We start from the raw sequence: 13,011 nt of genomic DNA, 5'->3' as shown, positions 1-13,011 counted from the left end.
TCCCTCAGTCCCCTCGAATCTCTCCCACCCTCTCCCTCAAATTTCTCCCTCCATCCCCTCAGGTTTCTCCTTCCAACCCCTCAAGGCTCTCCCTCCATCTCCTCAAGGCTCTCCCACCCTCTTCCTCAAGGCTCTCCATCCATCTCCTCAAGGTTCTCCCTCCATCCCCTCAGGGCTTTCCCTCACTCCCATCAAGTCTCTCCCACATCCTCCCTCATGGCTCTCTCCTCAGGGCAATAGTTGAAGGGAAGGTGTGAAGTCTGGCTCCCCTGGGCACTAGCTCTCCTCCCCCTCTCTGGACAATGACCCCCTCTCTTCACCCCTGTAAAGGTTCAGGGCTCCTAACTGGAATACCAACTGAAGCTCCTCCCCTCCTCTGTTTGCTCCCAGTTTCTCCTCCCGACAGCAGCCTTCTCCTTCCTACCCAGTGGTAAAATTCCAGCCCTTAGTTCCACCAGATGACTCTCTTATTCCTCGCCCAGGGTCCATCCCACCCCCAACCCATTGACCCCACTGGTTTGACCCCCTCTTCCACTTCTGTGGGTTGGGCTTCCCAGCTCCCATCTGGATGAAAGATTCCTCATCTCCCTGGTGGTTCCCTTTTCCTCACTCTGATTCAGCCCCTCCTCTCTCACTCCCTCTCTTTCTCTCTCTGTTTAAATGATATTTGTTAAGTGCTTACTACGTGCCAGACACTGTCCTAAGCACTGGGGTAGGTTGGACACCGTCCATGTCCCACATGGTGTTCACAGTCAAACTCTCCATTTTACATATGTGGTAACTGAGACACAGAGAAGTGACTTTCCCAAAGTTGTACAGGAGACAAGTGGCAGAGCCTGGATTAGAACCCGGGTCCTTCTGATTCCCCGATCTATACTCTATTCACTAGGCCATGCTGTTTCTCTCTCTCTCCATTTCCTTCTGTCTCTCTCCATATTCCGGGACCCAGAACGGGGGCAGCTATTGAGAGAGCTTCCATCCAGAATGCTGAGGGTTAATCCCGACTGGCCAGCCCAGATGGGCAGGGCTGACTCAGCCTTCCTGCGAGCTGGGAGTTTAATCAGGGCCAGCTGCCCACTAAGCCTGGCTCCCCTGCAACTGGGATGACCAGGGGCTGAGCTGACTGGGGCTGAGCTGACCGGGGCTGAGCTGACCAGGGACTGAACTGACCGGGGGCTGAACTGCCCGGGGACTGAGCCGACCGGGGCCTGAGCTGACTGGGCTGACCGGGGGCTGAGTCGATCATACGAACTTGCTGCAACCCTGGCGTGGTGGTGGGGAGCAGTGAGGAGCTGTGGTTGAGCCAGGATCATCAGCTGGGCCAAGCCAGTAGCCCCTGTTACCTGGCCAAGGCTTCCCATCAGGCCCCAGTCCGGCCTCATCCATCAGTCTGGCCCGGAGCCTAATGCCGGGCATCCTGGTACTCCTCGGGGGTCGTCTGGAGTTCAGCTCAGCCCTGCCACGTGGCTAGGCCGGTCCCTGCTCCTGGGGGCTCCTGGGGAGGGAGGACACTGCCTCTTCCTCCAGCCTCTCCCCATCCAACTTCTGCCATCCTGCCACTCCCCCGCCAAAGCCTCTCCCCCACCTCCATTCTCCCTGCCTCTCTCTCCGATCCCCTCCGCTTCTAGCCTCTCCCATCTTCAATCTCCCCCCTTAGCATCTCCCCATCCAATCTCTCCGTTTCCCACGTCCCTCCCCCCCCCCGCCTCCCTGCCTCCCCGTAAGCTTCCCGCTCCATTCTCTTTAGCTCCCCCATTCTTCCCTCTAACTTCTCCCCCTGCCCCTCTTCTGTCCCCAATCTGACCCCCTCCCCCACATCCCAGCCGGCTCCAGGACAGGATTTGGGGGAGAATGAGGCCGGTGGCAGTTTGGTTCCAAACCGGTGCTAGTCCCGCAGGAAGGAGAAGGACTCAGTATCTGGAGGCCTCCGCCCACCCTTCCCATCCTCGGCTTGATCCTCTCTGGGCCTGAGTCCAGCCCATCTCACTCCTCCGGAAGCTGTCGCTGCCATCTGGGTCCGGCCTGTTTCCCGGGCGTCCCCTCCCCTTCCCCCCCCCGGCCACCCACGGCTCTGGCTGCGACCCCCACCTAGCCCCGTCCCCGCAGGATTCCTGCGGCCTCCCGCTTTGCCTCTCAGAGGGTGGGCCGAGCCCTTGGATCTCCCCGCACCATCTTGGTGACTTGACGATGGAGACTTGGGAGCTGCCCAACTGCTCAAGGAGATGCAGTTCCGCCCTCACCCACGAGATGAGGCACAAAAAGCTCCTGAACTGAAGACGAATTGGCATCTCTGATTTCAGATTCAGATTTCTTTGAGGTCAGAGTTCATCCTCGGCATCCCCCAGTCCCCGGCCCGGAGCTCCCTGCTACACTTGAGGGCCCTCTTCTTCAAGGCCTCTCCTCCGCCCCAGGCCCACTTTCCCAAGGGACAGGAAAGGGATGGGACCCCCTCCCAGCCAAGGACCAGGAAGAGCTGAGCTATTCCCGGAGGGTGGAAACTGAGCAGTCTGCTAGTCCCAAATGGACAGGAAAAGGGTCAGAGGTCCCTGCCCTGACATCCTCGAGGCCCCGGTCTACACCTCCTTGACTCCAGCCAGCCTCAAGGCCCAGCGTGGGGTTTGGCCTGGCCTCCGGGCCTAAGAGGGAAGGATGGGTGGAGAAGTTCCGTGGCAGTTGGCCATTGTACCAGCAACTGTGGGGGAGACATGGTAGGGGGCTAGGAGATGGGGGTCTTCCCATGATCTCTCCTGTTCCACTCCTAATGCTGCCAGAAGGACCGGAGGTCCAGCCCGCGGGGAGCCCGTAAAGATGAGGTGAGTGGGGTCAGTTGGGGGTTCTCAGGGTGGGGGAGACCCCTTGCCAGCGGCCTTCTCGACACTCCCTCTGTGAACTGACAGGATCTGTCCCCCAGTCAGTTGCTCAGTCGATGGAATTGACCTGAATAGGCCCTCTGGGTGCTGAGCCCTGCCCCGAAGGGTGAGACCTGCCCTGGGGCACTGAGGAGAGAGATCGGAGAGGATGCAGTCTGGGTTCCCGAGGAGCAGATGGTCTAGACTGTAAGCTCGTTGTGGGCAGGGATGTGACTGTTTATTGTTATATTGTTCTCTCCCAAGCGCTTAGTACAGTGTTCAGCATGCAGTAAATGCTCAGTAAATACGATTGACTGATGACTAATGGGGAAGACAGGACAGGCCCAGGAACAAAACCGTCCAAAATACCCAGCCACAAACACACCCCAGACAGAGCGGGGATAGGGGAGGCCGGAAGACAACCATCGGGCACTTTGACGTGGCTTAGTGTGGAAAGAGCACAGGACCTGGGGTCAGGAGACCCAAGTTCTAATCCCAGCCCTGCCGCCGGCCTGCTGCGGGGCCTTGGGCAAGTGTCTAAACTTCTCTGTCCCTCAGTCTCCTCATCTGTAACCTGGGGAGGAAAGACCTGTTCTTACCTCCTATTAGATGGTGAAGCCCCGGGTGAGACAAGTACAGCATCCAGTCCGATTATGCTGTAGCTATCCCAGTGTTCAGCGTACAGTAAGTGCTTAATAAATACCCCCATCATTGTTTGAGAAGCGGAAGGGCACTGCCTCAGAGGAGTGGTAACGGTGACATTTGGCGCCTTGTGGAGACCGGAGTCTGGGACCCCTTGGTGTAAAGCTCCTTGAGGGGAGGATCGTATCTTGTCTATTGCACGATCACGTGTGATTAGTACAGTGCTCTGCACATGGTAGGGGCTCAAAAAATAACGCTGATCGACAGATCGGTGAGGAGTCCGAACAAGGAGATTGCTCAAGATAGCCTGGGAGAAGGTGGTTAGGAGCGGCTCTGAGGTCAGAGACCAGGCCCACAGTGTGTTCTGCTATAGTGGTCACTGCGACCGCGATTGTGACTGCCGACTCTGAACCGCGAGGAGCCTGAAATTCTGCTCCTCTAGTCAGGCACCCTACTGATCTTTGTTTTTATTTGGCGTATTTGGTTCTGTCTTCTTCTTCGTTGCTTTAGCACTTTAGGTTCCATCTCCTTCTCTGTCCGTTCCCAGCCCCTTCAGCCCTCCTGATAATCTCAGTCAGTTTATTGAGCGCTTACTGTGTGCAGAGCAAGCTCCTGGGACAATATGATATAACACTATATTAGACACATTCCCTGCCCACAACGAGCTTACAGTCTAGAGGGAGAGTTAGACAATAATGGAAATAAATACAATTAAAGATATCTACCTAAGGGCTGCAGGGCTTGGGATGGGAACTGAGCAAAGGGAGCAAGTCAAGGTGTCGCAGAAAGGAGTGGGAGAAGAGGAAATAATAATAATTACTGTGGTATTTTTAAAGCACTTATTAAGTGCCAAGCACCGTATTAAGTGCCAGTGTGAAAACAAGCAAATCGGGTTGGATACGGCCCCTGTCCTACGAAAGGAGGATTTAGTCGGGGAAGGCCTCTTGGAGGAGATGTGCCTTCAATAAGACTTTGGAGGAGAGGAGAGTCATTGTCTGTCAGAGGGAGGGTGTCATTGCAGGCCAGAGGCAGGAGGTGGGTGAAAAGTTGGCGGTGAGATAGATGAGATCGAAGTTCATTCATTCAATAGTATTTATTGAGCACTTACTATGTGCAGAGCATTGTACTAAGCCTTTGGAATGTACAATTTGGCAACAGATAGAGACAATCCCTGCCCATTGACGGGCTTACAGTCTAATCGGGGGAGACAGACAGACAAAAACAATAGCGATAAATAGAATCAAGGGGATGTACATCTCATTAACATGAGAAGCTGAGAAGCAGCGTGGCTCAGTGGAAAGAGCACGGGCTTCGGAGTCAGAGGTCATGAGTTCAAATCCCGGCTCTGCCACTTGTCAGCTGTGTGACTGTGGGCAAGTCACTTCACTTCTCCGTGCCTCAGTTACCTCATCTGTAAAATGGGGATTAGGACTGTGAGCCCCACGTGGGACAACCTGATTGCCCTGTGTCTACCCCAGCGCTTAGAACAGTGCTCTGCACATAGTAAGCGCTTAACAAATACAAACATTATTATTAACAAAATAAATAGGGTAATAAAAATATATACAAATGAGTGGACGAGCACAGTGCTGAGGGGAGGAGAAGGGAGAGGGGGAGGAGCAGAGGGAAAGGAGGGGAAAGGGGGTTTAGCTGAGGGGAAGTGAAAGGGGGGGGCAGAGAGGGAGCAGAGGGAAAAGGGGAAGCTCAGTTTGGGAAGGCCTCTTGGAGGAGGTGAGCTCTCAGTACAGTGAGAAGATTGGCATTAGAGGAGCAAAGTGTAATAACTGTAATATTTCTTAAGTGTTATATGCCAGGCACTGAAGTGTGGAGGTCAGGTTGTAGTAGCAAACAAAAACTCTTCCCCATTGGCTTTTCAGCAGTCCATCACCTCTCCCCATCCTACCTCACCTCACTTCTCTCCTTCTACAACCCAGTCCGCACACTTCGCTCCTCTGGTGCCGCTAGCCTTCTCACTGGGCCTCGATCTCACCCGTCTCGCCTCCGACCCATGGCTCACGTCCTACTTCTAGCCTGGAACGCCCTCCCTCCTCAAATCCTCCAGACAAGTACTCTCCCCCACCTCAAAGCCTTATTGAAGGCCCATCTCCTCCAAGAGGCCTTCCGAGACTAAGCCCCACTTTTCATCCTCTCCCACTCCCTTCTGCGTCACCCTGACTTGATCCCTTTGCTCTTCCCCCCTCCCGGCCCCACAGCACTTAGGTATATATCTGTCATTTTATTTATTTATAGTGATATCTGTTTATCTGTAGTGATGTCTGTCTCCCCACCTCGAGACTGTGAGCTTGTTGTGGGCAGGGATTGTCACTCTTTATTGCTGGAGTGTTCTTTCCCGAGGGCTTAGAACAGTGCTCTGCACACAGTACTCACTTAATAAAAATATGATTGAATGAGTGAATGAATGGTAGGAGATGGTCAGCCCCTCTAGGGTCCAGGTCCGTGTCAAAATCCCACTGGGATATTCTTGCCCAATGCTTAGGACAGTGTTCTGCCTGCAGAAAACTACTACCGGAGCAGAGGGCTGATGGAATACCGGGCAGGATGAGTCAGCAGGAGCGCACCAGGAATTCTGCTAACGGAAAAAGGAGAGGGAGGGCTGGATGGATGACTCACATGGCAGTCCTAGGAGGCTGGAAGGGGGCGGGCCTGCTCTGGGCCCAGGGGAGCAGGGAAAGCGGGGACGGGTGACAGAAAATGGTGGTTCCCATTTTAGACATGTTAGATGAGAGGAAGGGCTCTAGAGCCGGCGAGAGACAGGGAGGCTGGAGAGTGATCTGGTCTTGAGTGTCCAGTTCCACCATCTCTAAAGCGGGGTCGATACATCCCATCCCCTCTCCCAAACCTCCCTCCTGGGGTCTGAGGCCTATGTGGGAGTGTTGGTTGCCCAGGGTGGGGTGGGGATAGGAAAGGTGACGGCCCCCTCTCTGCCCACGTGGTGACCAGATCCCACTGGGATATGGGGCTAGTGGGGCTACCGGGAGTGGGTGCCAGTTCTGAGGTCACCCAGTGGGCAGCCAGGTGGGCCCTGGCCTGCCCTTTCCAATGCACCTCTCTGGAACTCAATACACTGGTCTTAGGCCTGCCTGGGCTGGCCCAAATTGGGCATTGGAATTTTTTAAAATTTTTTTTTATGGTATTCGTTCAGTGCCTCCTATGAGAAGCAGCGTGGCGTAGTGGATAAAGCATGGGCCTGGGAGTCGGAAGGTCATGGGTTCTAATCCCGGCTCTGCCACTTGTCTCCTGTGTGACCTTGGGAAAGTCATTTTACTTCTCTGGGCCTCAGTTACCTCTTCTGTAAAATGGGGATTGAGACTGGGAGCCCCATCTGGAACAGGGACTGTGTCCAACTCGATTTGCTTGTTTCCACCCCACTGCTTAGAACAGTGCCTGGCACATAGTGAGCGCTTAACAAATACCGTCGTTGTTCTAAGTGCTGGGGTAGATAGAAGCTAATCAGGTTGGATCCAGTCCCTGTCCCAAATGGGGCTCATGTTTAACATGTTTATTGTTATTTTGTACTCTTCCGACCGCTTAGCACAGTGCTCTGCATACTTGAAGGGCTCAATATATATGAGTGAATGAAACACGTGAATATTCTCCCAGCCCCACAGCACCTATGTATATATCTGTAATTTTATTCATTTGTATTGATGTCTGTCTTCCCCACTCTAGACTGTAAGCCCGTTGTGGGCAGTGAATGTGACTGTTTATTGCTGAATTGTACTCTCCCAACTCCTCTGCACACAGTAAGTGCTCAATAAATACGATTGAATGAATGAATAAATGAATTCCCTGCCCACAGTGAGTTTACCATCTAGAGGGAGAGATAGACATTAATGTAAATTTTTTAAAATGACAGATATGGACATAAGTGCTGGGCTGGTGGGGGATTGAATGAAGGGAGCAAGTCAGGGCGATGCATAAGGGAGTGGGAGAAGAGAAAAAGAGGGCTTAGGGAAGGCCTCTTGGAGGAGGTGTGCCTTGAGTAAAGCTTTAATGGAGGAATAAGTGTCAAGGTGGGGCAAGTAGCCAGATTTCAGGGGCTCAGGGTCCCCCCACAAGAGAATGCCAATTAGTCAGTAGAGCCCCTACAGTCTGCAGAGCGCTGTACTGGAAGCTGGGGAGAGTACAGCTGAATTCGTGGACCTGCTCTCTGCCCTCAGGGAGCTTCCATACTGGCGGAAGTGGGGTCCTGCCCTGGGAGACCAAGAGAGATAATGATTCTGTTGCTTGTTAACCTGTACTAGGTGCCAATCCTTGTACTAAGCGCCGGGGTGGCTACAAACGAGTCGGGTCGGATACAGTCCCTGTCCCACATGGAGGTCCCAGTCTCCATCCCCATTTTACAGATGAGGTAACTGAGGTACAGAGAAGTGAAGTAAATTGCCCAAGGTCACACAACAGGCGAGTGGCAGTGCCGAGATCAGCGTGGCTCAGTGGCAAGAGCCCGGGCTTGGGAGTCAGAGGTCATGGGTTCTGATCCCGGTTCCGCCGTTTGCCAGCTGTGTGACTTTGGGCAAGTCACTTCACTTCTCTGTGCCTGTTACCTCATCTGTAAAATGGGGATGAAAACTGTGAGCCACATGTGGGACAACCTGATTACCATGTATCCCCCCTGGCGCTTAGAACAGTGCTTTGCACACAGTAAGCACTTAACGAATACCACCATTATTATTATTATTATTAACACAGACAGGGGCAGAGGCCTGGGGCACGAGCCTCGGGTCAGAAGGAGGTTCTGGGACAGACTGGGAAAGGAGCACCCCTCCCCGCCATCTTCCTTCACTTCCGCCACGCCGGTCTGTCTCTGCAGCTGGAACATCGAGCAGCTGAATCTGAGGCTGATGGTGGTGGCCTTCATCTTCCTGGGCTTGGTGCTGGTGATCGTGGTCGCCACCAACCCGCGCTGGGTCTGGCTGGGAGCCTCCCAGTGGAACAACACCAGGTTCAACATGTCCGTCTACGGGGGCTTCTGGGATAACTGCGACAAGACCCCCTGCTGGAAGCCCCAGCGGCTGTCGGGTGAGGGGACCGGCAGCGGGGGAGGGGCCGGCGGCGGGGCGATTTTCAAGGTGGCCTCCCTTCCCCTCTCCCCAGTCCATCTTTCCTCTTCCCTGCTCCTATCCCCTGGCCTTGCCCTGCTTGGAATAAGCCAGCAGGTCTGTTTCCTGACCTCTCCTTTTCCCCCCCTCCCCTGCCCCCCTGCCCACAGTGTACCTCATCTGCGCCCGGGCTCTCATGTTTCTGAGCGCCACCTTCACCTTCCTCCTCCTCTTCGTCATGCTCTGCTCCTTCCGCCGCATCTTCCGACGCATTTCCAACCTGGACCTCATCTTCTCCATCATGGCCTACGTTTCAGGTACGGGACCGGTTGTCGGGGCCGGAAAGGCCGAAGGGGGCCGAGGAATGAGATGGGATCCCATGAAGGTCTAGGAATGACCAGCCGCCCAAGGATCCAATCCCGGGACTGGCCCTGCCACGCAGCTGACTCTGGGGAGGTACTTCCTGGGAAGTGGACCGCCGGCCACAGCTCTCGCTGTACCCCGCCCCGGAATTTCCCCGGGCCCCCAGCCTTAGTTGGGTCGGCTGGAGAGGAGGGCCTCCAGGGATCTGGTGAGCATTCCCCTATGGGGTCGGGCTCTCCAGAGAGGCTGTTTTCTCCCCATGTCTGGGAAACAGGGCTCAGCGTGTTCCTGTCTGTCCTGCTCTTCAGCCTGCAGGTGTTGGAAATCTTCCACAAAGAGGGAAGGCCAGTCCACTTGATGGTGCACTTTTACCTCGCTGTCTTCGATATTCTCATCTTCCTGGCTGCTGGTGAGCCTCCCCTAAGAACCCGGGGTACGGGGAACCACAGCCGCTGGCCTGGAGCTTTCCTTTAGTCTACACTCCCTCCTCTTCCTCCTCCTCTTCCTCCTCCTCTTTCTCCTCCTCTTCATTTTCTCTGGCCACCCAGGAACCCCCAAGGGATTCCCCAAACTAGTCTGACTGAAAGGGCATCACCCCATAGAACCAACCCAGTCCCACATCCCTCCACAAGTCCAGCAGACTCCATCCATCTATGCACCCATCCACCTATTTATCAAATATTAATAATAATAGTGATGGTATCTGTTGAGCACTTATTATGTGCCAGGGACTGTACAAGCGCTGTGGTGGATACAAGCATTTTGGGTTGGGCATAGTGCCTGTTCCACATAGGGCTGACAGTCTCAATCCCCATTTTATAGATGAGGTAACTGAGGCCCAAGTGACTTGACTTGCCCAAGGTCACACAGCAGACAAGTGATGGAACAGGGCCTGACACCAAGGCCTGTGTTCTATCCCCTATGCCGTGCCGCTTCTCTGCTTCTAGCCACCCATCCCTCCATCCACCCATTCATCCACCCACCCGTCATCCACCCATCTATCTATCTTTCTGTCCGTATGTCCGCCCATCCATCGATCCCTCTTCCCTTCATCCACCACCTAACCATCCAACCGCCCATCCATTCAGCCAAACACCCACCCATCCATCCATCTGTCCGTCCATCCATTCTTTCGATCGTATTTACTGTGCACTTACCGTGTGCAGAGCACTGTACTAAGTGCTTGGAAAGTACAATTCAGCAATAAAAGAAAGACAATCCCTACCCACACCGGGCTTACAGTCTAGGATGGGGGAGATAGACATCGAAACAAGTAAACAGGCATCGATATAAATAAATAGAATTATAGATATATACACATCAAAACAAGTAAACAGTCATCAATATAAATAAATAGAATTATAGATATGTATATATACACAGAAGTACTGTATCCATTCATCCATCCATTCATTTGTCCACCAATCCATTTCCAGGACCATTCCCTCCCTCCCTCTAGCCTCCGCCTCTGTCCTAGGGATTCTTTTTCATTCGATTTTATTTATTAAGTTCTTACTGTGTGCAAAGCACTCTGCCCTCCCCATAGCAAATCCACTGGGTTATAAGCTCCTTAAAGGAGGGGGATGTGCGTTTTGTTTCTTATGTGCTTTCCCAAGTGCCTAGTGTAATGTTCTGCTCCCTGTTTGCCAGCCTGTCGATATCATTGATTGACCCATTGAAGGTCTGTCCATAAACACTCCATAAATACCCTCGATTGATCGATTTGGTGCAGGGGCCCAGCCGGATGGGTCACCTCCAATTGGAGGGAGGGTGCCGGGGGGCCAAATCCGGGCAAACGGGGCCCAGCCTCCGATTTTCCCGGTGTTGGGGGAAGGAGGGAGGCCCAAGCTCCTGCTGTGGTGCCCCCGGGGCCCAGGCCTTCTGCGGGGTGGTGGCCGACCGTCTCTCTCGAGCCTCACTCCCGCCTCCCCTCCCCTCCTCAGGCTCTCTGTCCCTCTACAGCCACAAATTCACCTGGCACGGCGCCTGCCTCACCCCAGCCCCCCGGACCCTCCCTTCCCCGATTCTGTCTGCCGAGACGTCGAAGGAGTCCATCTTTGGCAGTTCCCGAACGGCGAGCCTGATGACAGAAAGACAAGCTTAGCCCACCGCCCCTCAGGGCCCAGGGCCGACCAGCTCCACGATGCGGGTCTGGGAGTCAGTGAGCTGGTACCACGGTCAACCCCTCCCTTTGATCCGTTTGCGTCTGCTTCCGGAGAGATCTGTGGCGGAGGAGCCCCGTCCTTGCCCACCGGCCCGCTCCTGCCTCTCTGAGAGGGGCCCCCGCTCTGCGGAGGGCGACACGGAGTCTTTCCGGCAGCTCCGGGTAGGGGAAGGGGGCCCGGTGAGGCTGCCATCTTGGCTGGAGCGTGAGGGAGGGCCAAGGGGGAGCAGGTTTGAGGCAGCCCGCCTGGCTCCCATCCCCCGTGATGGCCTAGATGACATCAGAAGTCCAGTGACGGGACAGTCACTGGACTTCTGCAGTTTTTGTTTTTTGTCAATAAACAGGAAGGGGACGCACCCAGGCCGTCCTCTCCCCCGTACCCCGGGATTCCCGTCCTCCCTGGCTGGGCCGCCCTCCGGTCCTCCGGCCACTCTGACGCCCCTCCTCGGATGGCGGGCTGCCGCTCCCTCGGTGGGCGCTACCTCCTCTCTCTGGGCCAAGGTCAGCCCAGACAGAGCCTCTCTCTCTCCCGCCGCCCTCGGTTTCCTCCTCCGCAGTCCCTGCTCCCCCTCTGGAGCACGGGCTGGGGTCAGCCCGATCTCATCACCACCTCCCATCTCCCGTGCCAGCTGTCCCCTGGCTTCTTAGCACCCACGGGCACCCCTCCTTATCCAGGTGGGTCACCTCCAGGTTCCAGTCAGACCGACTGGGGATTAACTCTGCCCAAAGGCTGCTCCTTCCTATCTGCCTGCCTAACCCCGGAGGGAATGTGTTGTCCGGCCGTGATCCTAAAGAGGCAGGAAATGGACTTTTCCCTTCTGGTCCTGGGTGAGGGTCCTGGTCTAGAGTGAGAGAACAGGCTATGGGAGGTTGGAAGGGCAGCATCCTCCCCCAGGACTCCCAGAAGTGGGTGTCCCCACCCAGACCTCCACTCCCAGACCCCAATTTGCCTTCCCCTTTCCACCCAGTGACCTCCGCCGTGTCCCGGCTCCTTCCCAACTCTGGGGTCCCCTCGACCCCCATCCCAAAATACTTCCTGGCCTCTCTAGGAACTAGGGTACATAAGACAGTCTGGGGTCTGTGACCCTTCATGGCCAGGAAGCATTTTCTGCAGGGTCTGCTGTTCTGGGGAGGGCTGGGGTGGAGGTGGGGGAAGCTTTGGGGTTGCAGGATTCCGGGCGGACGCTAGTGTATCTACGGCAACTCAGATCTCTGTCCAGGGCAGTTTTCGTGGGCTTTCTCTTTTCTAAAGTGCTTTTTCCTGCCCACACCCATCTGCTACTCATAAAACTCTTAAATGAAGTGTTTTACACGTTGGAGACTTAATACCCATTGTTACTCTTCCTTTTATGTGGCCTATTCAGTATCATCAGAATAATTCTGTCTGGATCGGGACCAAATGCAAAAAAACCGATAGCAGAAAACTAGGTTCTCGACATGGGACAATTTAGAACAAAAAATCGCCTGGTGGGTAGAGAGACGAGAACTCCTTAGGCTCCTCCTTGGCAGCTAACCATGCAACCAGAATCACAGCATAACAGGAGGAGAGGCTTTATGGGCACTTGGTGTGGAATTTCTGGAGAGGCACATCAAATCAATCGGTCGTATTTATTGAGCACTTACTGTGTGCAGAGTATTTATTAGAAGAGTATAATAGAACAGCGTGGCTCAGTGGAAAGAGCCTGGGCTTCGGAGTCAGAGGTCATGGGTTCGACTCCTGGCTCTGCCACTTGTCAGCTGTGTGACTGTGGGCAAATCACATAACTTCTCTGTGCCTCAGTTACCTCATCTGTAAAATGGGGATTAATTGTGAGCCTCACAGGGGACAACCTGATTACCCTGTATCTACCCCAGCACTTAGAACAGTGCTCTGCACATAGTAAGCGCTTAACAAATACCAACATTAATAGAACAATATAACAGACCATTCCCT

At 54.5% G+C, this 13,011-nt stretch overlaps 1 protein-coding gene across 4 annotated transcripts; it reads left to right on the top strand.

Annotated features, from left to right (window-relative positions):
* Nucleotides 1-1,840: 1,840 nt before the first annotated feature.
* On the top strand, nt 1,841-12,404 carry TMEM225B (transmembrane protein 225B). 4 transcript variants are annotated; one of them, XM_029060758.2, is made up of 6 exons: nt 1,841-2,317; nt 2,772-2,813; nt 8,323-8,531; nt 8,722-8,868; nt 9,189-9,323; nt 10,858-12,404. In XM_029060758.2, the coding sequence occupies exons 2-6, from the start codon at nt 2,809-2,811 to the stop codon at nt 11,016-11,018; spliced, it is 657 nt and encodes a 218-aa protein (XP_028916591.1). In that variant the 5' UTR covers nt 1,841-2,317; nt 2,772-2,808; the 3' UTR covers nt 11,019-12,404. The 4 variants fall into 4 exon arrangements, with proteins under 4 accessions (XP_028916591.1, XP_028916592.1, XP_039767294.1 ...); XM_029060759.2 differs by lacking the exon at nt 2,772-2,813 and having other exon boundaries at nt 1,842-2,317; XM_039911360.1 differs by lacking the exon at nt 1,841-2,317 and having other exon boundaries at nt 2,379-2,813; nt 10,877-12,404.
* Nucleotides 12,405-13,011: the final 607 nt, after the last annotated feature.

The sequence above is a fragment of the Ornithorhynchus anatinus genome, chromosome 3, assembly GCF_004115215.2.
Source record: "Ornithorhynchus anatinus isolate Pmale09 chromosome 3, mOrnAna1.pri.v4, whole genome shotgun sequence".
NCBI lineage: Eukaryota > Metazoa > Chordata > Mammalia > Monotremata > Ornithorhynchidae > Ornithorhynchus > Ornithorhynchus anatinus.
This window is presented reverse-complemented; position numbering and strand designations above follow the sequence as displayed.